Source organism: Pristis pectinata, chromosome 7, assembly GCF_009764475.1.
Source record: "Pristis pectinata isolate sPriPec2 chromosome 7, sPriPec2.1.pri, whole genome shotgun sequence".
NCBI lineage: Eukaryota > Metazoa > Chordata > Chondrichthyes > Rhinopristiformes > Pristidae > Pristis > Pristis pectinata.
The window spans coordinates 8,826,400-8,854,085 of record NC_067411.1 but is presented as its reverse complement, the minus strand read 5'-3'; the positions used below and the strand labels follow the sequence as shown (position 1 = coordinate 8,854,085).

The following is a 27,686-nucleotide window of genomic DNA, read 5'->3' as shown; positions in this document are numbered from 1 at the left end:
GCAACTCCCACATTCCTTTGTCTATGATCTCACTCTCTAACTGCTCCCACTCACTCAATGACCAGATAACCTTGTTTACAGCTTATCCCCATGGTCCCCCTGGTTTTACCCTGTCAGAGACATTGCCCCTCCCCAATCCTCCCTGTAGCTGTACGTTTGTTTTGTCTCCTTCCCAGTTCTGACAAAGGGTCTCTGACCCCTGAAACATTGTCCCTGCCTCTCTTCCCACAGATGTAATCTGACCTGCTGAATATTTCCAACATTTCCTGTTTTTGTTGCTGGCTCTGGAGTCACTTATAGGCAAGACCAGGTAAGGATGGCAGCACACAGGTCCTGATGCAGGGTCTTGGCCCTAAACATCAACTTGCACCCTAAATACTTACCTCATTATTCCTTTTTTTGCATTGTTTATTTAATTTTGTAATTTATAGATTTTTGTGTCTTTGCACTATACTACTGCCGCAAAACAACAAATTTCACGTCATATGTCAGTGGTAATAAACCTGGTTCTGATTCTGTCTCCAGAGAACCGGGGGACCATGGGGATAAGCTGTAAACAAGGTTATCTGGTCAATGAGTGAGTGGGAGCAGTTAGAGAGTGAGAACACGGGCAAAAGAATGTGGGAGCTGCAAAATGCAGAGGAGGAGGACATGCTCGGAAATTCATTCTGGGCAAGTGCTCCCCTCCTAGAGAGGGAAAAAAATACTTTTCATTCAAGTTCAAGTTACTTTATTGTCATTCACCCATATGCTATAAAAACAGAAGAACGAAATGTCGTTTCCTCCAGACTCACACAACAGAGGACATACATAAAACAGAAGGCATGCAATAAACGCAGACAGAAAAATTGTGTAAGTACAAATAGAGCAAAAAACAGTTTATACAGAATACAAATTTAGTGCAGGGGTAGTGCAAAACCAAGTTGGACGAAGATATGTTATTTCCAGCATTCTGTTTTTTGTTCCAGATCCCAGCACTTGCAGTCTCTTCTGTCTTTATACTGTTGAGGAACATTAGTAGCTCTTGGAGACACAAGAGACTGCAGATGCTGGAAATCTGGAGAAACACACAAAGGAGCTGGCGGAACTCTGGGGGTCAGGCAGCATCCATGGAGGGAAATGGACAGTCGACGTTTCGGGTCCAGACCCTTCATCAGGACTGGAAAGGAAGAGGGGGGAGGGGTGGAGCAAGAGCTGGCAGCTGATAGGTAGATCCTGGTGGGGGGGGGTAATAGGAAGGTGGGGGGGGAGGGAGAGCAGGAATGAGGTAAGAAACTGGGAGGTGATGTGGAAGTGACAAAGGGCTGGAGAACATGGAATCTGCTAGGAGAGGACAGTGGACCATGGAATAAAGGGAAGGAAGTGGGGAAGGGAACTGGAGGGAGGAATGTGTGGGAGATGGGCAGTTGGAGAGGGCGGTAAGGGAAGGGGGGGAAGCGATGGGGTGATGGGGGCCAGTGGGATAAGAGAAAAAAAAGGGGACAGAGGGGAGGTGTTATCAGAAGTTAGAGAAGTCCACGTTCATGCCATCAGGTTGGAGACTACCAAGGCAGAATATGAGGTGTTGTTACTCTAATCTGCATCTAGCCACAACTTAGCAGTAGAGGAGACCATGGACAGACATGTCGGTGTGGGAATGGGAAGTGGAATTAAAATGGCTGGCCACCGGGAGATCCCAGCTGGTATGGCGGACAGAGCAAAGGTGCCCAACGAAGCAAATCCCCAATCTGCGTCGGGTCTCACTGATGTAGAGGAGGCTGCACCAGGAGCACCAGATGCAATAAATGACACTGATTTTGCTTGTCTGGGTCTCCCCATTTACTCACAAGAGTGCATCGGGCAGTAAAAGGGACCTGGCCATCATGCACGACAGATTTAACAGCATCACTGTTGATTGGGAGAGGAAGAACATAACTTCCTCAATTGGTTATATCAGGAACTTCAGCTTGTATGATCAAAGTCGAGAACTACTCATCTTGTATATTGAATTAATAAACATTTTCTTTAAAGCAAACAATACCATGCAATTTAAAGAAGGCAATCCCATGAAAGCCCAAACAAGGTGGAAGCACATGATACTTCTGAGAGAGATTGGATCAGAAGCATACGGCATGCTGACAAATCCTCATGTGAACAGGAGGTGAAAACTTCCTTACTTCAAGATGTGTAGAAATTCTACAATTATTTTAATCCAAGGCTATTAGAAACAGCTGAAACCTGCAAGTCTGAGACAAGGAACTAGAAGCAGGGTGAGACAACTGTTGAGTACATTGTACAACTAAAAGTTTTACATTGCAACCTTGCTGCTTTTTTGGATTGTGTTTTATGCGATAGGTTTACATGTAGATTGGTAGATAGTGAAACGCTGTTCAACATGCAAAGCCTGACATTCAAACTTCTAGGTAAAGTTGTTATGTCAGTGGAAATGGCATCTGAGAAGGCTAAAGTATTTCATCCACTAAATGCAGTCAGAGTAACAGCAGTCTGCAGTGAGAGGACTTTGGCAAACTACAAGACAATGTATTCATGTTGGAGGTATACTGGTGATGGCAATTTAGTCGCTATCATTGCAATGGTCATCACTCGCACTATCTTAACAGTTTAGAACAGCCACATACTTCAGTTGCCAAAGGAATGGTCACATTTTGGCAGCCTGCAGATCCAAGGTTAAGACAAGCCATGAAAGTAATTCCAGTACCAATTCAAAATGATCACAGAAAGTGGGACAATACTTGGGACAAATTATTCAGACCATGAGGAATTATGCTTGTACAGCATCTATTTCACAGGCAGTAATGGCAGCAAATATTAATGGTCACTGCCTCCTGCGGGTATCATTGCTTCACGCAAGCTGCCAATGCAACACAGATCCATGCAGTAATCAAGAAGCAAAACAAACTGCAGATGTTCTTGTGAAAGGGCATCAACCTGAAACATTGACTCTGTTTCTCTTTCCACAGATTCCAGCAGACCGTCCCCCAGACAACCCTGTATTTTTTCACATACCTTTACCACTTTTTTCACTGGTTAAATCATCCCTTGTGACATTTCACATGTCTCAGCTTCCCACCCATTGCAAACGTCCCCTTTTGTTCTCTCCTCTCCTCCCTGCCCCCTTTGCAACTTAAATCATGTTTTACCTTTAACTTTTTGCAGTTCTGACGAAGCTTTAACTCTGTTTCTCTCTCCAAAGGGGTCATAAGACCGGCTGAGTATTTTAAACATTGTCTGTTGTATTTTAAAGCCCCATCGCTTGGGACCGGTGGAAATTTGTAACTCCCTCTTACAACTAAGACTGGGCTAATTATTTACGAGGATGATTCCCGGAATTAAAGGGCTTACATATGATGAGCGTTTGTCAGCTCTTGGACTGTACTCACTGGAGTACAGAAGAATGAGAGAGGACCTCATAGAGACATTTAAAATGTTGACTGGACTGGACAGAGTAGATGTGGCTAGGCTGTTTCCCTTGGTGGGTGAGTCCAGGACCAGAGGACACAATCTTAGAATTAGAGGGTACAGTTTTAAAACAGAGATGAGGAGAAATTTCTTTAGCCAGAGGGTGGTGAATTTGTGGAATTCCTTGCCAGGTACAGCAGTGGAGGCCAGATCATTGGAGGCGTTTAAGGAAGAGATAGATAGATATCTAAATAGGCGGGGTATCAAGGGATATGGGGATAAGGTCGGAAATTAGGATTAGAATAGTTTTTTTTTCTCTCCTCCCCCCCCACCCCCGCCATTTCTCATTTCTTTTTCTTTTTTCCCTTTTCCTTGGCGCAGACTCAATGGGCCGAATGGCCTACTTCTGCTCCCTTGTCTTGTGATCTTGTGATTCATTTGTCAATTGTTGATTTTAAATCTGATAACCAAATATCATTGGGTTACACTGGGCTTTGTCACAGATTACAGATCACGGGTCTGGTACAGCAATTTGAATACACAGGAACGTAAGAAGCCTCAGAGAGTAGTGGACTCAGCCCAATACATCACGGGCACATCCCTCCCCACCATCAGTAGTATCTACAGGAGGCACTGCCTCAAGGCGGCAACATCCATCATCAAAGATCCCCACCATCTGGGCCATGCTATCTTCTTGCAGCTACCATCGGGCAGGAGGTACAGAAGCCTGAAGTCCCACACTACCAGGTTCAGGAACAGCTACTTCCCTTCAACCATTCAGTTCTTGAACCAACCGGCACAACCCTAATCACTACAGTTTGGCAACACTATGACCCACTTTGATCACTTTGCACTAAAATAGATTTTGTTTTAATTGTGTTCATATAAAAATTGTGCATAATCTATGTTTAATTTATGTTTTTCTTGTGAATGCTGCTTATATGATGTAACATGTCTGATGCTGCTGCAAGTAAGTTTTTCATTGCACCTGTACATACGTGTGCTCGTGCATCTGACAATGAACTCGACTTTAACTTTGACCTTGAAATTAGCTATGATCTCACTGTTGCTGTGGCTGTGTGGGAGGGTCAGTGTGGAGAAAAGGTGAGGGTAGCAGGCTCGAGCCACAGCTCTCCAGTCATCAGCAGTGTGGGGCAGATTTGACAGATCAGTTGGACCTTGTTGTCCAGTGAGTTTGTACGCTTTGCAAACTGCTTTGCAGTTTTTATACTTGGAATTGCACAGACATTACAACATGCAATCGAGTCAACGACCAAGCAATGAATGCTTGGGATAACCTAAGCGACAACTAATCACATCTGTGAGGACTAGTAGCTCCCAGATACTTTGATCTCCTTCATCAATTAATCCTAATTCTTGACACCATTTCTGCATTCCAACCAACACCCCTGGAACTACTCATAACCTCACAGTTCTCCCTGCTCTTTCCTCTGTTTAAGTACCTTATACTTAATCTGTTACCTATGTTGCACAGTGACTACCTTCTGAAAACACAAAGCATTTCCACCACCAACAAGACATAAGTCAGGAGTGTGATGGAATACTCTCCACTTGCCTGGACAAGCATAGCTCCGATATATCTCAAGAACCTCAACGCCATCCAGATCAAAGCAGTCCACTTGATTGGTTCTCCATCCACTACCCTAAACATTAATTCCCTTCAGAGTTATTGGAGCTTCACTTGTCCAGACAAGTAAAGAGTATACAATCAGACTTCTAATTTGTGTCTTGTAAATCTTGGAAAGGCCTAGGGGTGTTGGGAGATGAATCACCAATCTCTTGATGCCTTTGACTAACAAAACTCTATCAGCCTTGTATTCAACACTCAAATGGTCCTGCATTAATTATCATTTTTTGAAGAGAGTTCTAACTTTCTACCAACCCTAACCTCACTCATGCAAGGCATGGCTCTAACCTTTAATAACAGAGTTCTGAGCTCTAAGTAGAGTGTACCTTCTACAAATTGCACTGCAGTTGCTTACCTAGGCTACTCCAAAAGCACACCCCAAACTTGTGACTTCTACCAAGACCTTCAAGGGCAGGAGGAGCATGGGACCAACTCCAACTGCAGGTTCCCCGCCAAGTCGCACACCATCCTTCAGTGACAGTGGCTCTAAATCCTGGAACTGTGAAAATACCTACACCAGAAGGACTCAAGATGGTGGTTCACCAAAACAATTCAGGATGGGCAATAAATGCTTCCCTTGCCGGCAATGCCCACACCCTAATAAATGAATTAAGTAAAGAATCAAGCACAAATCCTTCTGCTTTTATGCTATCCCATGCCTACACTCATTCAGCTTACAACCATTTTCCTCACCAAAATGCATAATTTAACATTCAATGACATGGAATTCCATTTGCCTCTCTTAAGGCCATTTTGCCCATTGCTTTGAAGCTTATGTTGGTCTCACTGAATTTACTATTCTTTTCCAATATGGACACAACGGGCTAATTGACCCCCTTCTGTGCTGCAAATCACCTGCCAGTTCATAGAACATAAAACCTAGAACAGGAACAGGCCCTTCTGTTCACAATGCCGGCACCGATCACAATGCCGAATTAAACTAATTCTCTTCTGGCTGTACATGATCCATATCCCTGCACATTCATATGTTTAACTACCTCTTAAACGCCACTATCATATCTGCTTCCACCACCACCCCTGGCAGCCCATTCCAGGTGCCCACCACTCTGTGTAAAAAATGTGCCTCACACATCTCCTTTAACCTTTCCTCCTCTCACCTTAAGTGCATGTCCTCTAGTTCTTGACATTTCTACCCTGGGAAAAAGATTCTGACTGTCTACCCTATCTGTGCCTCTCATAATTTTAGAAATTTCTATCAGGTCTCCCCTCAGCCTCTAATGTTCCAGAGAAAACAACCCAAGTTTTTCCAACCTCTCCTTATAGCTCATATCTAATCCAGGCAGCATCCTGGTGAACCTCTTCTGCACCCTCTCCAAAGCCTTCCACATCCTTCCTGTAATGGGGCAACCAGAATTGCACACAATACTCCAAGTACTCAAACATCACTCACTGGAGAGCTGAATGCAAATCATTGATGTGAACAAAACAGAACAAACCAGTGAACAGAAATGGCTGCAAAAGTGACCCCCCTTTCTAACAATGTTGCAACCACTGCCCTATTCCCTGGTAGAAATTAACCTCCATCATATCCATTAAGCATACAATGGTGCATGCACTTCAAGATTCAATTTCCTAACACACTAACACTACTATTTTGCACTTTTAATGTTGCAACCTTGCACAACTTTCTATTCCCGACCTCTGTTTTTGGCCTGCTAATCAATCTTAATGCTGTGCTTCTAAGAATTCTACACCTCTTAATCTTCCCTAATAACCTCCAAAGTCCCTCACGTAGACAGCATTGCTGCACCTGCCATGCCCTCTGCTTCCTCAAAGTATTTGGAGGAAGCATATTCATCACTTTTGAATTCCACGTTGGTTATTTCCAGCTTTATATAAATGCATGGCCATTTCATTCTTAATTCAGACATTATAATGTGCGTACCAGAGTCCAGAGATATTAAATGGCCTATAATTGTGCTGATTCTTTCTGTAAAAAATGTAAATTTACTATGGACAGTATCTAGTCCACTGGCATGTATCCATGCTCAGTAAAGTCCTGGAACACAATGATTTCGGTCTCAGTGATTTTTACCTCCCCTCCCTTGTTCTCAGCTGTCTAACACTTTGTTTCCCTTTAGTTTCACTCAGTTATTTGAAACTTTCATTTATTATAATTTTATTTGTTACATTCTCCACTTTGGTGTTCACCTCATCGTTGGCTAGGGTTGCAATCCCTGGAACTTGGAAGGTTAAGAATGCTTAAACTTCCAAATCAAAGTGGATAGAATTTTTCTCAACATTAGGAGGAATGGATAGACTATATGAAAGCCATTTGCACTGGGTTTAGAGTTCAGGACTATGTTACTTAACTTAAAAGTTAGGGCCATGCCTTTCGTAGGGTCCAGGTCCATAGTTCACTGAAGGTGGCTATGCGTGGATAAGGTGGTAAAGATGGCGTATGGCGTGCTTGCCTTCATTGGTAGGGGTGTTGAGTATAAGAGTAAGGAGGTCATACTGCAGCTGTATAACACTTTAGTCAGACCACACTTGGAGTATTGTGTACAGTTCTGGTCGCCCCATTATAGGAAGGATGTGGAGACTGTGGAGAGGGGGCACAAGGGGTTTACCAGGATGCTGCCTTGATTAGAGGGTATGAGCTATAAGGAAAGGTTGGACAAACTTAGGTTGTTCTCCCTAGAGCGTCAGAGGCAAGGGGAGATATAACAGAGGTTTTTAAAATTATGAGAGGCATAGATAGTGTAGACAGTCAGAATCTGTACCCCAGAAATATCAAACACCAAAGGAAATGCTTTTAAGGTTAGAGAGGGAAATATAAAGGCGACGTGAGAGACAGGTTTTGTTTTTAAACGCAGAGAGTGGTCGGTGCCTGGAATGGGTTACAAGGGGTAGTAGTGGAAGCAGGCAGGTTGGTGGAGTTTAAGAGGCTTTTAGATAGACACATGAATATGAAGGGAATGAAGGGATGTGGATGATACACAGGAGGAGGACATTTAGTATAAATTGGCATCAAGATCAGCACAACATTGTGGGCTGATTGGCCTGTCTGACGTTGTACTATTCTATGTTCTACGTTCATGAATGGGGTTAAGAAACACTCTGCACACAGGGTTGGTAGAAGTTTGGAACTCTCTTCAACAAATGACAATTGATGCAGAGCCACTTCGATGTTATATACAAGGCTGGTGGAGTTTTGTTAGTCAAAGGCATCTGGAAGTTGAGCCGTGTGTCTCACCTCCCGACACCCCAAGGCCCTTCCATCATCTACAAGGCACAGATTAGGAGTTTGATTGCATACTCTCCACTTGTCTGGACAAGTGGAGTTCTAATAACTCTGAAGAGGCCCAACACATTCCAGGTCAAAGCAACCCACCTGATTGGGGCAAAGGCAAAAATAAGAATTTAGGTCACAAACCAGCCATATTCCCATTGAGGACAAAGGGACCGAACATGCTTCTACTGTTCCCATGTCCCCATCCTTCTCTTTAGATCAGCTACTTCCTAAATCATACATTTCTTTTACTGTAGTATCCTTCCAGCGTTGTCAACGCCTCATTTCACAGGTCCTGTAATTTGGTACTCTTTCTTCCACTCAAAACTAAGAACTCAATCTCTTAGCTGAGGTTGCACACAGTTAAGTTTATACTGACCTGATCTCATCCAAGAACCTACATAGACAGTGCAGGAATAGACACAAGCCTCCTTTGCCATTCAAAAAGATTCTCAATCTGAAATGGTGGTTCTGCTTCTCTCCCCACAGATGCTTCCTGACCTACTGAGTATTTCCAGAGGAGGAGACTTAAATAATAGGGAATAGAGAAATGGCAGGGATTCTAAATTATTATTTTGGATTGTTCTTCATGGTAGAAGACTCTAAAAGCATCCCAAAAATAATAAATAATGGGCAACGCAGTGGTGCAGCCAGTAGAGCCAACTGTCTCACAGCTTGTGAAGCACAGAAACAGGCCCATCAGCCCAACTTGTTCTTGCTGACCAAAATGTCTGTCTGAGCTACTCCCGTGCACCTGCCTAGATGTCTTTTAAACATTGTAATTGTGCCTGCCTCTATAGCTTCCTCTGGCCAGTCATTCTTATACCCACCACCAACCTCTGTGTGAAAAGCTTGCCCCTCAAGTCCCTTTGAAATCTTTCTCCCCTCATCTTGAACCTATGCCCTCTAGTTTTAGACTCCCCTACCCTCGGAAAGACTGTGACCATCCACCTTGTCTACTCCCCTCATGATACAAAAGGTCACCCCTCAGCTTCCTATGCTCCAGGGGAAAAAAAATGTCCCAGTCTATTGAGCCTCTCCTTATAGATCAAGCCCTCCAATTCTGGTAACATCCTCATGATTCTGCAGCCTTTCCAGCTCAACAACATCCTTCCTATAGCTGGGCAACCAGAACTGCACACAGTACTCCAAGTGTGGTCTCACCAACAACTTGTACAGTTGTAACATGACACCTGCGAACTTGCACAGTTGTAACTAGCTCGGAATGAATTGGTTTATCCCTTCGCCCACCACACACCTCCCCTTTCTAAACCTTACAACATCATCCATCTCCTGCTGAAAAATGGACTGGAAAATGAAAACATGAAATGCCGGCAAAACTCAACAGGTCAAACAGCATCAGTGGGAAGGGAAACGATTAACATTGTAGGTCTGGGACACTTCATTGGAAACTTTCCCCGGGGTTAGGGTGTCAGTTTGCAGGCAGGGGGATAATTATCCCTCGTGTTTGTTATTCTCTTCACTGGAGATTCAGTCTTACTAGAAATTGCCACTTTCATATGGCCTACACCTTCGTTACCTTTGTCCAGTTCGACAAGCCTTCATGGGGATCCATCCTTTATTGCTTATTTCGCTCTTATTAAAGGAGGATAGAAGTCCCAAGTATTGTGGTGTGTGTGTGTTGGGGGAGGGAGGGGCATTGTTTAGGATCAGGAGTGTGAGTGTGTGGAAATATTTTGGGTGGTGAGGAGAGTGGGTGCTGGTGACAAGGATTGTGTTAATGGGTAAAGTAGAGTTAGGATTAGAGTTAGACGTAATGTTAGCTGTTCCTCTTCCCACAGAGGCAGCCTGAACTGCTGAGATTTTCCAGTTTATCTATTTATTTATTTCATATTTCCAGCATCTGCATTTTTTTTATTTTCGAGGACCTAAAAATAGTAATCAGAGTCTTCACAATTTCAATCCTTCCTTCTTTTAGCAGGCTAGGACATACTTAAGATAAGATTTCTTTATCAGTCACATGTACATCGAAACACAGAGTGAAATGCATCTTTTGCGTAGAGTGTTCTGGGGGCAGCCCGCAAGTGTCGCCACGCTTCCGGCGCAGACATAGCATGCCCACAACTTCCTACCCTGTACATCTTTGGAATGTGGGAGGAAACCGGAGCACCCAGAGGAAACCCACGCAGACACGGGGAGAATGTACAAATTCATTACAGACAGCAGCCGGAATTGAAGCTGGGTCGCTGGCGCATCCAGGGCTGGTGGTGTAGTCACTCTCAAAGATGTTAAACTCCTTCATACTTCTTCTTTGACCATGCTTATCCCATCAAATACTTCACTCTCCATCCGTAACGGCACTGCCAGCTTATCCACCCTCTTTGTAAACCACAAAGTATTCATCAATGGGTTTCACATCATACCTTTTTGCCTGCACACACTTGGAAACAACAGGGTACTACAGTCACCTCCACCAATAAGGAGGACCTATTAACATAAGTTATGCAATTTCCTACATCATTTCATCAGCACACAAAACCTGTTCTACCAGGTTACTTCACAGCCCACGCAAAACCTCAAGGTTCGGTTGGTATGTGCCAGAGTCAAAACTAAGTAAACAATATGCAAACACAGATAAGTTTGTCCACAGCTGATCTTAGGAGACATTGCATAGGGTCAGCCTGAGGCTTATTATTAAGAGAAGCCTTTGTCTATTGCTTATTCCCTGAAGATCCTTGATTCCTGGTCTTGAGGAAGATGATGTTACCAAAGCCTTAAAGAAAATGACTGTATTTCTTTATACACGTTTCCCACTTTAATAAAAATGAATTAGGTTCAGCATTTAATTAATTAAAATACACAGAGCTATTTTAACTAGAAGAAAAGGGGACGTATTGTAGAGAGGCACAGCCACGCTGGTGGAGCTGCTGCCTCACATCTCCAGCAATGCAGGTTCAGTCCTGGCTTGCAATGCTGTCTGCAGTTTGCACATTCTCCCTGCAACCATGTGGGTTTCCTCAGGGCGCTCTAATTTCTTCCCAAATCCAAAGGATGTGCAGGTTGATAGTTTAACTGGTTACTGTAAATTGCCTCAGGTGAGTAGGTCAGTAGTAGAATTTGGTGGGGGTGGGGGGAGTTGATGGGAATATGGACCGAATAAAATGGGATTACTATCAGCAGGCATGGAATTGATGGGCTGAAGCTTCCTTTTCCTTGCTGCATGACTCCGCGAGCTTTTAGGTTTCTGAATCACCAAGTATTGCTCTCATTGAAGCAGAGAATACAACTGGAGATGTGCAAAATATTGAGAAGTATTGCTAGGGTAATGGAGGAGGCGACGACTTCTGGAGTCATCAACCAACAGATCATGGGAATACGTATGATCTGGAAGGAACCACCTGAAAACATGGCAAAAGTTGATTCACTAGGAGGTTTCAAAAAAGGGAATTAGATAAATAGTTTAAAAGTTCCAGGGCAATGGACAAAAGGAAAGGAAGCAGGATTCATTGGTTGGAAGTCAATTAGGAGGAAGCAAGGATATGTTGGTTGGTAGACATATTAGGAGGGAGATCAGAAAAATATATTTCACTCAACGAATGTTGGGATCTGGATTTCACTACCTGAAAGGATGGTGGAGGTAGAAACCCTCAGCATGTTGGAAAAGTAACTAGATGAGTATTGGAAGACTCATTACCTACAATGTTATGAACCAAGGGTTGGGGTTAGCCTAAAGAACATTTTTGGCCAGAATAAATATGATTTGCCAAATGGTCCTCCCCTGTACTGTAAATTTCTATGATTAAGTCATAGAGTCATTCAGCATGGAAACAGACCCTTCGGCCCAATTGGTCCATGCCGACCAATATTCCCATCTAAGCTAGTCCACATTTGGACCATATTCCCCTAAACCTTTCCTATCCATGTACCTGTCCAAGTTCCTTTTAAATGTTGTTAATGTTCCTGCTGCAACCACATCCTCTAGCAGCTTATTCCATATACTGACCAACCTCTGGGTGAAAAAGTTACCACTTAAGTCCCTATTAAACCTCTCCTCTCTCACCCTATAGCAATATCCTCTAGTTCTTGATTCCCCAACCTTGGGGAAAAGACTGTGCACATTCACCCCATCTATGCCCCTCATGATTTTATACACCTTTATAAGATCACCCCTCATTCTACTACACTCCAATTAATAAAGTGTCAACCTGCTCAACCTCTCTCCATAACTCAGTCCCTCAGGTCCCGGCAACATCCTCGTAAATCTCCTCCGAACTCTTCCCAGCTTAATGGCATCTTTCCTACAGCAGGGCGACCAAAACTGAACACAATACTCCAAGTGCAGCCTCACCGACGCCTTGTACAACTGCAACACCATATCCCAACTTCTATACTCACTGCCGACTGATGAAGGCCAATGTGCCTTTTGTATATGATTTCAAATGATTGTATATGATTGCAAATGATTGTGTATGATTACAAATGATTGTGTACGATTGCAAAGAGCTCACACAAGCAGAGTGAGCCAAAATGGTCTCCTTCTGTCCTGTGCGATTCTAAACACTCACAAACCCTCTGTGCATCTGAACTTTGAGAGATCTTCAAGCACCATTGTCAGGATGAGTACATCTACTAAACAGTTACACTCTCGAGCGTAGTTGAGTTCCAACTTACCACCCTCCTGATTCAGCAAGCGCCCATTGGAGTTGTACCATTGAACTTGCGGTGGGGGGTTTCCACTGACGTTGCAGCCTATGGTTACACTGAGCCCCTCTTTGGCTATGAGGTGATCCAGCTGGGACGTAATAAAAGGCACCCGTCCGGCCATCTGCTCTGTCCCATTTGCGATGGTGCGGTTTGCATCCTGGGCAAGAGCACACAGCAGGTAGCCGGAAGTCAACAGGAGAAAGCAGCATCGCAGGTTGATCGGTTCAGTCATCTTTACTGCCGAGTTGTCACTGATCACCTAGTCGTTAAACGTGTGCGTGAGGGACTTCATTCCCAAATTAAGACACAAAGCAGTGTTTTTCCTTGGTATGCAGCTGTAGTTTTCAAGTTTCATTGAAGATGGTGCAACCTAGAAGTCAAGAAGAACATTCAGAATCAGAATCATACTTATTATCACTGACCCGGTTGTGTAGCGGTTAGCATAACACTTTACAGCGCCAGCGACACGGGTTCAATTCCCGCTGCTGTCTGTAAGGAGATTGTACGTTCTCCCCGTGTCTGCGTGGGTTTCCTCCGGGTGCTCCGGTTTCCCCCCACATTCCAAAGACGTACGGGTTAGGAAGTTGTGGGCGTGCTATGTTGGCGCCGGAAGCGTGGCGACACTTGCGGGCTCCCCCCAGAACACTCTACGCAAAAGATGCATTTCACTGTGTGTTTCGATGTACATGTGGCTAATAAAAATATCTTATATGAAGTGAAATTTGTTGTTTTGTGGCAGCAGCGTAAAGACATAAAAATCTATCAATTACAAAAATAAATAAATAGTGCAACAAAAAAAGGAATGATGGGGTAGTGCTCATGGATCTCTTGAAGATGTCCTCGATGGCAGGGAGGGTTGTGCCCGTGATAGAGCTGGCTGAGTCTACAACCCTCTGCAGCCTCTTGTGACCCTGTGCATTGGAGCCTCCATACCAGGTGGTGATGCAACCAGTCAGAATGCTCTCCACCGTGCATCTATAGAAATTTGTAAGAGCTTTTGGTGACGTATCAAAATCCTAACATGCTTAAGATGGGTGCAAGAAAATGGGATACAAATCTTTGAGGGTGACAAAACCGGTTAGTGATCCGGAGCTTCCATAACAGTAACAAAAGGCAGGAAGTTATATTAAACATTAAAACCATAGAACAATACAGCACAATACAGGCCCTTCGGCCCACCATGTTGTGCTGACCTTCAAACCCCTCCTAAGACTATCTAACCCCTTCCTCCCACATATCCCTCTATCTTAAATTCCTCCATATGCTTATCTAACAATCTCTTGAACTTGACCAACATATCAGCCTCCACCACCACCCCAGGCAGCACATTCCATGCACTAACTACTCTCTGGGTGAAAAACCTCCCTCTGACATCTCCCTTGAACTTCCCCCACCCCCCCCCCCCCCATTACCTTAAACCCATGCCCTCTTGTATCGAGATTTGGTGCCCTCGGAAAGAGGCACTGGCTGTCCACTCTATCTATTCCTCTTAATATTTTGTATACCTCTATCATGTCTCCCCTCATCCTCCTCCTCTCCAATGAGTAAAGCCAACTTTTTTGAGTTTACATCAAAAAATCTGCAAATGCTGGAAATGCAAAATAAAAAAAAACACGAAACTCTCAGCAGGTCAGACAGCATCTGGTGAAGACTCCCAGACCTGAAACATGAATTGTTTCTCTCTCCACAGATGCTGTCTGACCTGCCGAGTGTTTCCCACGTTTTCTGCTTTTTTTTAAATGTTAAACACTAATTCTCCCGGCTTGGAAAGTTGTGTCCAGTTCTGGGTCTTGCACTTCTGTATATAAAGTTATGAGGGGCATGGATAGAGAGGACAGAAGGAAACTTTACCCCATAGAAGAGGTATCTGGAAATGGAGGGTACAGGTTTAGGGTAAGAGGTAAAAGGTGTAGACGTTCTGAGGAAGAATTTTTTCATTCAGAGGGTGGTTGGAATCTGCCTGAAGAGGTGTGGAAGCAGGAATTCTCACAACATTTAAGGAATATCTATACAGACCCTTGAATCAGCAAGGCATAGAAGGTTAAGGAACAACAGACAATCTGCGGGAGGAAATTAGTGGGCCGAGCAGCATCTATGGCAGGAAAGGAATTGTCGACTTTCCCCACCGCAGATGCTGCTCGACATGCTGAGTTCCTCCAGCAAATTGTTCGCTGCTCCAGATTCCAGCATCTGCAGTCTCTTGTGTCTCCAAGGTTGTGGGCCACCTACTGGTAAATGGAATTAGTCTAGATGGGTGTTTGATGGCAAGTATGGACATGGATGTTGAAGGGCGTGCTTCTCCATAAGTGGCTCTACGATTTAGGAAAGAGTGTAGAAGTGAAGGAGGATTCATAGAAGGGATTTAATGAAATGATTCCAGGGCTCAGGAATTAGAGATATGCAGACAGACTGGAGAAGGTGCCATTGATTATCTTAACTCAGAGAAGGTTGAGAGGCTAGAAGTGATTAAAATCATAAAGTGTTTGCATGGGGTATGCAAAGAGAAACCATTTCGAAGCAATATAGTGCACACAGTGTGCACGAATTTATGTCAAGTGCTATCCACACAACGTGTGATAAGGATTTGGAATGTACTACCTGATAGGCTGGTGGATGGAGATTCATAACATTATAGAGTGGTTACGCCATCACAGAAGGGCACTCACTCCAGCCATGCCCGCAATCCATTCCTTCCCCATAGTCCGGTATATTATTCACCTTCGAGTGCCTCATTGAAGGCCCTGACTGATTCAGCTTCCTCCACAGAGTCAGAGAGACAGCACGGAAACAGGCCCTTCGGCCCAACTCGTCCATGCTGTGTTGCCTAGAGAGCTAGTCCCATCTGCCCACATTTGGCCCATAGCCCTCTAAACCCCTCCTATCCACGTACTTATCTGGATGGCTTTTAAACGTTGATAAATGTGCCCGCCTCAACCACTATTTCTGGCAGCTCATTCCAAATACGCACCACCCTTTGTGTGAAGAAGCTGCCCCTTTTAAATCTCTCGCCTCTGATCTTAAACCTATGCCCTCTAGTTTTTAGCTCCCCCTCCCTGGGAAAAGGACTATGTGCTTTCACCTTGTCTATACCCCTCATGATCCTATACACCTCCATCTGGTCACCCCTCAATCTCCTACGTTCCAGGGAATAAAAGTCCTAGTCTACGCCACATCTCCTTGTAACTCAGGCAACATCCTGGTAAATCTTTTCTGCACTACTTTCATGTTCTGCACTCTTTCTCCATCCTAACAGGCACTAAAGGTGCTCTCCTCACATCCGTCCTGCACTGTTTGCCCTTCATTTACTGGCAACTGCTCTGCCCAAGAAATCACAGAGAGTTGTGAACACAGCCTAGTCCATCACGCAAACCAGCCTCCCCTACACTGACTACACTTCCTGCTGCCTCGGGAAAGCAGCCAACATAAATCAAGGACCCCTTCCACCCCAGGCATTCTCTCTTCTCCCCCTTTCCATCAGGCAGAAGATACAAAAGCTTGAGAACAGGTATTACTAGGCTTAAGGACAGCTTCTATCCTGCCATTATAAGACTCTTGAACAGACTTTCCATAGACTGAATTCTTGATCTATCAATCTACCTTGTCATGGCCCTTGCACTTTATTGTCTACCTGTACTGCACATTCTCTGTAACTATAACACTATATTCTACATTCTGTTTTTTTTTCCTTTTTGTACTATCTCCATATAGTTACGTACGGAATGATCTGTCTGGATGGCACGCAAACAAAAGCTTTTCACTGTATCTCAGTACATGTGACAATAATAAACCAATTACCATCCTCTATCCACCCTCTCTAAACCCATCATGATCTTCTGCACTATACAGTCTCCTTTCAATCTTTTTGCTCCCATAAGTACAAATCCCAGCCTCACCCTAAAATCCCACACTCCAGAAGCCACTCTAGTCACTAGCAACCTTCAGACGAACATCGATTAAGCACTTAAGAGAGAAAAACTGCAGTGATTATGGGGAAAGTGCAAGGGAACAGGACTAACTAACTATTACTCCTTGAAACTGCTGTATTAAGATTCTCTGATGTGTAAAATTAGCAGTCAGGTTCAGAACAGAAGGCCATCGGCAACATTGAATTTTTTAAAGCAAAATCTGTACCCTGAACTGCAAATAATTACAAGCCAGTCAAAGAGGGAGATAGAAGCCTTTATTACAGCAGTAACTATAGTTCGAAACTGGTACACTGGCTGTAAAGAGCTCTGAGACAACCTGACAGCGATGTGAAAGGCACAACAGAAAAACAAGGCTTCCTTTCCTGTCTTCCAGCTTTATTAAAATAGTTGCTTTATTACACAACAAAAGTCACTGTGTACTATCGTATATAAAAGGCAAAAATATATGAACTAAATAAGAGCTCTGAAGTTATAAAAAATACTGTTACTTTAGCAATTTCTGATAGATAAAAAAAAAATCAATGAAAGCTTTAATAAATACTATATTGGAGGTGTAATATACTGACACAAACCACAGAAGAGTTATAATTCAGAAGGAGTCCATTTGACATCAGATCTTTACCTAGTTTCCCCCCCCCCCCCCATAGCCCTGTACATTCTATCACTCAGCTCTCTTTGGAATGCAACAATTGAACGCGACACCACTAATCCTCCTGGCAGCCCAGATATAAACTACTCACTGTGCAAAGATGAATTCATTCCACTTTTAGTACTTCTGCCTATCACTTTCATTCTTTGTACCCTTGCTCCTGATCCAGCGAACACTGGGAAAAGTTTTGTTTCATGATTTATAACATTTCTATCAGATCTCCTCACAACTTCTTGTATTCCCAGCTTCTCCGTTTTATCCACACAACTAAAGTTCCTCATCCCTGGAATCATTTTGGTCCCTCTCCAAAGCCTTTACATCTTTCTTGAAATGCAACATCTAGTACTGGACACAGTACTCCAGTTGTGGTCAAACCAGTGTTTTACAAAGGCTCATCATGACTTCTTTTGTAGTCTACATTTCTACTTATAAAACACAGAATTCCATAATTTTTGAACATTTTTTTGGGCAGCCCTGACAGTTCTGATGAACTATGCATAACTACCCCAATATCCCTCTGTCAACTTTTCAAAATTTAAATTGCTTCTTCTCAATCTTCCCAATAAAATGTAACAGCACAGTTCTCTGCATTGATTTTCAGGAGACAGCCGAAATTTTTTTTTTAAAAACTGCAAATGCTGGAAATGTGAAGTAAAAAGCAAAATTGCTGGAGGCATTCAGCAGGTCAGGCAACATCTGAAGGAGGAGAAACAGGGTTTATGTTTCAGATACGAGACCCTTCAACAGAAATAAGGGCCCTGGTGGACATTTGGACAGGTACATAGACAGAAAAGATTTAGAGGGATATGGGCCAAATGCAGGCAAATGAGATTAGCTCAGACAGACCTCTTGGTCCGCATAGATGAGTTGGGCCGAAGGGCATACTTTCATGCTGTATAACTCGATCATTCTAAGCTGCTGAGTGTTTTCCAGCATTTTCTGTTTTTATTTCATCTGCATCTATCTACCCATCCCACCAGCTTGTCTACATCTCCTTGAAGTCTATTATTATCCTCCTCACAGTTCACTAAGCTTCTAAATTTTATATCGTCTTCAGACTTGGAAATTATGCCTTGTACAATCATCAACATATACTAAGTAAAGCAGAGGCCCCAGTCCTGACCCCCTAGTAACTGCACTGGGCACTCCCAGTCCAAAAATGGTTCACTACTACTCCTTGCTCTGAAGTGGGTGCAGAGGAGATTCACCAGGATGTTGCCTGGATTGGAGCATTACAGTGTAAGCAGAGACTGGATAGGCTGGGTGTGTTTTCCCTCGGGCAGAGGAGGCTGAGGGGTGATAGAGGTATATAAAATTATGAGGGGGATGGACAGGGTAGATAGTAAAAGTCTTTTTCCCATGATAGGAGTGTCTAAGACAAAGGGCATCAGTTTAAAGTAAAGGGTTAGATTCTTGCTGCCTCAGTAAAGCAGCCAGCATAATCAAAGACCCCACCCTGGACACTTCTCCCCCTCCCATCGGGCAGAAGATACAGAAGTCCGAAAGCACGTACCACCAGGCTCAAGGACAGCTTCTATCCCGCTGTTATAAGACTATTGAACCATTCCCTAGTACGATAAGATGGACTCTTGACTTCACAATCTACCTCGTTATGACCTTGCATCTTGTCTACCTGCACTGCACTTTCTCTGTAGCTGTGACACTTTACTCTGCATTTGTTTTACCCTGTACTACCTCAATGCACTGTGTGATGAACTGATCTGTACGAACTTGCAAGGCAAGTTTTTCACTGTACCTCAGTACATGTGACAATAATAAACCAATTCCAATCTGAGGAGGAGTCTTTTCACACAGAACGTGGTTGGAGTCTGGAATGAGCTGCCTGACGAGGTGATGGAGGCGGGTACTCTCGCAACATTTACGATGCATCGAGACAAGCACTTGAATCACCAAGGCAGAGAAGGCTATGCCTTGAGGGTAAATGTGATTAGTGTAGATAGGTACAATGGACGGCATGTACGTGGTGGACTGAAGGGCCTGTTTCTGTGCTGTATGCATTTGTGACACTATGCTTCCTTCATGTAGCCAGTTCTCTACCTATGCTGCTGCAGCCCCTTTTATCCTGATGATGCTTATTATATGGCACCCGATCAAATGCCTTTTGGATGCCCAAATATTCCACATCTTAATTTCCCTCAGCAACCCTCTCTATTACTCCATCACAAAACTCATTCAGCTTAGCAAAACACGATTTGCCTTTGATAAATCCATGCTGGCTTTCTCTGATCAATTCACACCTGTCTAAGTGACGCCTCATCTACCAGCCTCCCCTCCATCGACTCAGTCTACAGTTCCCGCTGCCTCGGTAAAGCAGCCAACATAATCAAAGACCTCTCCCACCCCGGACAGTCTCTCTTCTCCCCCCTTCCATGGGGCAGAAGATACTAAAAGCTTAAAAACACCACCAAGGACAACTTCTACCCCACTGTTATAAGACTCTTGAATGGACCTCTTGTCCGATAAAGATGAACTCTTGACCTCACAATCTACCTCACCGTGGCCCTTGCACCTTATTGCCTGCCTGCACTGCACTTTCTCTGTAACTGTAACACTATATTCTGCATTATGTTATTCCTTTCCCCGTTGTACTACCGCAATGAACTTATATTTGGAATGATCTGTCTGGATGGCACGCAAAACAAAATTTTTCACTGTATCTCAGTACAAATGACAGTAATAAACCAATTAATTCTGTCCCAGATTATTGCTTCTAGAGCTCTCCCCATCACCAAGGTTAAACTGACCGGCCTGTTATTAGTCTGCTTTCACTACATTCTTGTTTTGAACATGACAATAACATTTGCAATTTTCCAGTCTTCAGGTGTCACCTTCAGTCTACTGACATATGAAAGGTTATGGTCATGGTCTCTGCAAATTCTACCCTTTGAAAGCTCAGGCACATCTCACCTGGACCAGGTTATTTAACTGCTTGCCTTTCTAATGCCACCTTTATCAATTTTTAGCCCATCCGGTACCTCATTCACACCTTCCTATGCAGAGATCCTTGCAGCAACATCTTTCATGATGAGGACACAAGAGACTGCAGACGCTGCAATCTGGAGTAACAAACAATCTGCTGGAGGAACTCAGCAGGTCGAGCAGCATCTGTGGGGTGGGGGTAAGGAATCGTCGACGTTTCAGGTCGAAACCCTGCAACCAAGACTGAGGGTGGTGAGGGGAGATGGCCAGTATAAAGAGAGGGGAAGTGGTGAGACAGGAACCCGAGGTGATTGGTGGAACGAGGAGAGGCGAAAGATGACAGGCAGGTTCCATGATGAAGGCTGATATAAAGCACTCATTTAGTAGCTCAGTGATGCCTTCTGCCTCCATGGGCTGATTTCTTTTTGGCAATCCAGACTGCCCTTATTAACCCATTTGGTCTCACCGTGTCAAAGATATTCCCCTTGTTCTACCCATCCCTTCCCCAACTTCTCTTCTAGAAGAATGAGTGGTGACCTTATTCAAACATATAAGATCCTAAAGGGACTTGACTGGGTAGATGTTGGGATGCTTTCACTGGTGAGACAGTCTTGAGCAAGAGGACATGGCTACAAAATAAAGGGCTCATTCAACACTGCAGTACAGGTTACGAATAGGGTTCCGTTCCTGTGAACTGTTCATAACCCCAACAGTTCGCAAGTGGGAGATGCGGCTGTGAAACGAGTTTCCGCCCGGCAGAAGATGCCTGCTGCCCTGCAGCAGCCAGCAAATCCATCCCGCCGGTCTCCCAAACCCTCCATCATATGTACGGGCTGTGCACAAGTCAGGCATCCGTAACCTGGGGAGACTTTCTCCTCACAGAGGGCGGTGAATCTCTGGAATTCTCTAACACGAGGGGACATAATTTTAAGATGATTGGAGGAAGGTATAAAGGGGATGTCAGGGGTAGGTTTTTTTTTACAGAGAGAGTGGTGGGTGCATAGAACACACTGCTGGCAGAGGTTGTGGGGGCAGATACATTAGGGACATTTAAGAGACTCTTAGATAGGCACATGAATGATAGAAAAATAGGGGGCTATGTGGGAGGGAAGGGTCAGATAGATCTTAGAGCAGGATAAAATGTCGGCACAACATTGTGGGCCGAAGGGCCTGTACTGTGCTGTAGTGTTCTATGTTCTATTAGAAGTATTCCAAGCTGAGGTGGATAAATATTTAAAAGGTTGAGGAAAAGAGGGTTTTGGAGAAATAGCACAGAAGAGGAGTTGAGGCCAGCTGTGATCAGAAGGATGTAATGCTGAGGCTTTATATGGCATTGGTCAGACCACATTCGGAGTATTGAGAGCAGTTTTGGGCACAATATCTAAGGAAGGATGTGCTGGTGTTGGAGAGGGTCCAGAGAAGGTTTACGAGAATGATCCCGGGGGTGAAAGATATCTTTAATAGTTACATGTACATCGAAACACACAGTGAAATGCGTCTTTTGCATAGAACGTTCGGGGGGCAGCCCGCAAGTATCGCCACGCAGCATGCCCACAACTTCCTAACCCATGCGTCTTTGGAATGTGGGAGGAAACCAGAGCACCCGGAGGAAACCCACGCAGACACGGGGAGAACGTACAAACTCCTTACAGACAGCAGCCGGAATTGAACCCGGGTCGCTGGCACTGTAATAGCGTTATGCTAACCACTACACTACCGTGCCAGGGTTAATGTACAAGTAGTGTTTGATGGCTCGGGACCTGTACTCGCTGGAGTTTAGAAGGATGAGGGAGGATCTCATTGAAACCTACCAAATATTGAAAAGCCTGGATAGAGTGGACGTAGAGATGATGTTTCCAGTAGTGGGAAAATCTAGGACCATCCCTTTAGAACAGAGATGAGGAGGAATTTCTTTAGCCAGATGGTGTTTTTTTTTCTCCCCATTCCCCATTTCTTTTTCCCTTTTCCTTGGAGCAGACCCGATGGGCTGAATGGCCTGCTTCTGCTCCCTTGTCTTGTGATCTTGTGAACCTGTGGAATTCACTTGCCACAGACGGCTGTGGAGGCCAAGTCATTGGGTGTATTTAAAGCGGAGGTTGATAGGTTCTTGATTATTAAGGGCATGAAAGGTCAAGGCGGGAAGTCAGGAGAATGGGGTTGAGAGGGAAAAATAAATCAGCCATGATCGAATGGTTGAGCAGACTTGATGGGCCGAATGGCCTAATTCTGCTCCTATGTCTTATGGTCTTATCAGGCGAGGAGTTTGACTGCCTATTCCTGTTCCTATTGTGTTCTTGCCTTATCCCCTTCCCGGTTCTGATGAAGGGTCTCAGACCTGAACCACTAGCTCTGTTTTTTCTCTCTCCACAGATGCTGCCTGACTTGCTGAGTTTTTCTGGCATCTTCTGTTTTTATTTCAACTTTCCATCATCTGCAGGTTCTTTTTTTAAACACATTTCTCTTTTTTTTGCTTTCTGATTGCCTCCTCCCTCTCCTCACAACCCTCTCCCTGCTTACACGCCTACAGAATATTTTTTAGATTTTGAGGGATAATATTTATAATAGATTCAATATGTAGATCTAAAAAACATTGGCGTGCTTAAAGCAATATATCAAACCACCAATAAATATAATACAAACTCTGGAGAAAATGTAATAAATATTGATTATATCAGAGGTGTACGATATATGATCGAACTATTAGATGTGCCGAATGTAATAAGTATTGATTATATTTAAGGTTTGCATAGACGGGACGCTTTAAAGGCGCCATATGTTTTAAGTAGTAACGATATGTAATCTGCAAGAAACATACTGGGTATGTTGGAACGATAGGTTCTCTTTCTCCATGTACTCCGAGTCAGGTTAGGTTGCGGGGGTTACCGTGTGCGAGAAGCTGAGGTCCTCGGCTCCCTCGCACTCTGCATGAGTCGATACAAGAGAGAACAGGTTCCGCAGACTGAGAAACTGACAGCGACTGTATCACTCACCAGATGATCGGTGTCCTCTGCAGGTCCGCTTTGCCCTCTCCTCAAATACCGAGCTTCGCAGTGGCAGTTTCCTCTCGGGCTCGGATTTTTCCCTGTCCGTTTCCCTTCCAAGGCACTTATTAAGCATTTGCTATGTACATTTTGTTTTAGAAAAGGGAATATTTAAAAAAGGAAATCCTCGGGTTTCGTAACTCCGCCCGCCTGCACACCTTTTTCACTTGTGGCAATTTGCTTCTTTGCATTGAAGACCCCCCGCCCCTCCATTCCTTTGCAGCGCTTCCCGTTGACCTGATCTTGCTACCCCTTCTCAGCCGGCCGAGGAGCGTCCGTCCACCGGCCCGGGGTTTGCAAGGTGACTGACGGCTCAGAGGGAGCCGCTGCACTGACGGAACAGTCAGCCCGGTCGCCCGGGACGCTGTGTAAAATCATCGCCACCTTCAGCTGGTAGCCCGGAGCTGCCCGCCCCGCAACCTGGATGGCGTAAGTGCGCGCTGCACGCACTGCGTTGCCCACCGCCGCCCACCCCCCCCCCCCCGCCCCCTCCCTCCACCCAGGGATCTGAATAATCCAATTAACCTCGCTTCTCCTCCCCCCCACCACCCACTCCCCCCACTCTTGCAGTCACCCGAAGCTGTGTAAAGTAAAATCCCATTACACTGCCCAGTTACAGAAAGTGGACAACTTCTTCCTACTCGGGACTCTGAATTAATGATTCAAAACCAAGATAGAATTGTTTTTTTAACTGTTTATGAGACGTGGATATCACCAGCAAGGCCAGCGTTTATTAACCATCCCTAATTGTTCTTAAACTTACAAAGTGCAGTCCCTCAGTGCTTTACAGGCTGAGAACAGACTAGAACCCCCACAAAATAGGACCCAGACCCCTCAAACCTGCCCCACCATTCAATATGATCATGGCTCATAGCATCTTGGAGAGACACAGCACCAGAAACAGGCCCTTCATCCCAAAGAGTCTGTGCCAACCTTCAACTATCCATTAAGTCTAATATTCTCCTCACTTTCTCACCAACTGCCCCCAGATTCTACAAATCACCTCCAAACTAGGGGCAATTTACAGTGGCCAATTAACCAACCAATCCGTATGTTTTTGGGATGTGGGAGCATCCTTGGGAAACCCACACAGTGACAGGGATAATGTGCAAACTCCGCACAGGCAGCAGCCGAGGTCAGGATCGAACCCGGGTCTCTGTTACCGCGAGGAAGGGGCTCAGCTGGCTGCACCACTGTGCCTCTCATCTCCCTCAGGCCTCAACTTCTCCTCCGAAGTACTTCTGCAAAGTGTCAGGAACTCTGTGGGCTTGACTGGGAGCCTCTAGGATTTCATAAAAACTCCCAGGTGGAGTCCACTTTGTCGGTCACACCTAGCGGTCAGGCAGTATGTATCAAGTGGGAGCTGGTGGACTGGGTGGTCTCGGAGATGTTTAACAAGTTGGTCAGATAATCCCCACAAACGACATCAGGATAATCACACCTTCAGCATCTCCAGTCACCAGAAACTCAAACGCGCTGGTTACAGAAGCAGGTCAAGAGGCTCACCACTTAACACCCCAAAGCCACTCCACTGTTTACAAGTCAGGGGTGAGGTAGAGCGTTCTTCACTTGCTTGCTTGAGGGAAGCTCAAACAACTCTCAAGAGGCTTGACACTGTCCAGGACAAAGCAGCCCACTTGATTGGCACCACCCTAACTGAATTCCCTCCCCCTGAACTGAACAGTGTTTCATCTGGAACTCAGCAGGTCAGGCAGCATCTATGGAGGGAAATGAACGGTCAACGTGGTTTATTTCCCTCCGTAGGTGCTGCCTGACCTGCTGAGTTCCTCCAGCATTTTGTGTGCGTTGCTCTGGATTCCAGCATCCGCAGAATCTCTTGTGTGTCTGCATTTTGTCTGATCTGCAAGTTCAAGTCCGACAAACAGAACCTGCTGATGGAAGTTCATTTTGTTTTGTAGGATAAAGTGCAGTCACAGAGTCATAGAGTTGTCCAGCATGGAAACAGCACCCTTAGACCATGATGGCTATGATGACTAATTTATACTAGTCCCATTTACCCACATTGGGATGGAGTCTTCTATGCCTTGGAGTGAAGATGTTGCACAGACACTGCATTCAGTAGAGTGAAAGTCTTTTAATTTTCCCATCAGTTGCTGTAATCTCCAGAACTTATTACCAACCTACTCGCCATCAAGAAGATGGTTGGTGATCTGCCTTCCCAAAGCCACAGTGCCTTTGGGGAGAGAATTCCAAGATTTAGACCCAGTGATGATGAAAAATAGCGATATAATTTCCAAATAAAAGGTCCCAACAGCATTGTTTCCCTGACAATGTAAGAAAATTATTTTTCTTCCAGAGAATTGTTCTGCACCTCTTGCCACCTTGTCCACGCTGAAAGTTTATCCCTGGGGAGAGTTAGTGACAAAGATGCGAAGGGAGTCACTTTGGTTTACTTTATCAGTGTGCACAGCCATTTTAAAGGCCACATCTCTGGTTTTTATGCCAAAGTAATTATGAGGAGCTTAGCAGTAATTATATCCGAAAGCTGGAGCAGCTTCAGGGAAGGGAGCGACAGAGGATGAGGGGGGACCTGATAGAGGTGTATAAGATGATGAGAGGTATTGATCGTGTGGATGGTCAGAGGATTTTTCCCCAGGGCTGAAATGGTGGCCACAAGAGGACACAGGTTTAAGGTGCTGGGGAGTAGGTACAGAGGAGATGTCAGGGGTAAGTTTTTTTACTCAGAGAGTGGTGAGTGCGTGGAATGGGCTACCAGAAACGGTGCTGGAAGCGGATATGATAGGGTCTTTTAAGAGACTTTTGGATAGGTACATGGAGCTTAGAAAAATTGAGGGCTATGGGTAAGCCTAGTAATTTCTAAGGTAGGGACATGTTCGGCACAGCTTTGTGGGCCGAAGGGCCTGAATTGTGCTGTAGGTTTTCTATGTTCTATGTTCTAAGGGGCAGAGGCACATTAAATGCAAGGTCCTATCTGAGTTACAGTGTTCCCCTGCCTAAGCTACAGTGCTCTACTCTCAGCTTTGAGGCGGGGGATACAGCATAGAATTTAAGTCACTGAACTAGCTTGCAGAGGCCTGACCCAGTTAGCCAGAATGTTCAAATCCCACCACAGCTGAGCAATTTAACTTCAGATAATTAAATACGTTTAGAGTAAAAGCTGGTAAAGCGAATAAAACCACTGAACTGTTGTAAAACCAACCTGGTTCACTGATGGGTAGGGAATCTGTCACCCTAAGCCATTGTGGCTTCTGACCCAGCAATGTGGTTGAATCAGAGAAAAATTACAAAACAAAAGGGAGACCTTCAGTCCAACGTGTCTGTGGTGGATGAAAAAAGAGCTACCCAACCTAATCTCTCTTCTCACAGGTCACAGCTCTTCACGTACATATTCTTAAGTGCCGCTTAAATGTAATGAAAGTTGTACTTCTATCAGCTTTGCAGGCAGTGGGCTCCAAACCTTCACCACCATCTGAGTTTAATAAAAGGTTTCTGCATCTCTCCTCTAATCTTCCACCAATTACTTTAAATCTTTGGAGAGATAAGAGACTGCGCAGATGTTGGAATCTGGAGCAACAAACAATCGGCTGGAGGAACTCAGCCGGTCGAGCAGCATCTGTGGGATGAAAGGAATTGTCAACGTTTCAGGTCGAAACCCATTCCTTTCCTCCCACAGATGCTGCTGGAACCCGCTGAGTTCCTCCAGCAGACTTTTTGTTGCTTTAAATCTATGGCCCCTGGTTTCTGAGCTCACCCCGGCTAAGGCCGATTCTTAAATAAGATAAGATAGGATATCTTTATTAGTCACATGTACATCAAAACACACAGTGAAATGCATCTTTTGCGGAGAGTGTTCTGGGGGCAGCCCGCAAGTGTCGCCACGCTTCCTGCGCCAACATAGCATGCCCACAACTTCCTAACCCATATGTCTTTGGAATGTGGGAGGAAACCGGAACACCCGGAGGAAACCTACCCAGACACGGGGAGAACGTACAAACTCCTTACCGACAGCGGCCGGAATTGAACCCGGGTTGCTGGTGCTGTAATAGTGTTATGCTAACCACTACACTACCGTGCCTGCCCTCTGTTCAGGAGCAATCAGAGATGAGAAATAACTGCTGGCATTACCAGTCGATTCCACATCCCATGAATGGATAAAATAAAAACTGCGTTTTGCTGTTCATCA

At 44.7% G+C, this 27,686-nt stretch overlaps 1 protein-coding gene across 1 annotated transcript in view; it reads right to left on the bottom strand.

Annotated features, from left to right (window-relative positions):
* Window positions 1–23,887, bottom strand: part of LOC127572849 (microfibrillar-associated protein 3-like) — a 42,340-nt gene extending 18,453 nt beyond the window's left edge. The window contains exons 1-2 of the mRNA XM_052020527.1: window positions 23,471–23,887; window positions 12,933–13,335 (exon numbers count right to left, since the gene is read on the bottom strand). Coding sequence (XP_051876487.1) covers window positions 12,933–13,197 — 265 coding nt within the window. The 5' untranslated portion in view covers window positions 13,198–13,335; window positions 23,471–23,887. The remainder of the gene's footprint in view (window positions 1–12,932; window positions 13,336–23,470) is intronic.
* Window positions 23,888–27,686: the final 3,799 nt, after the last annotated feature.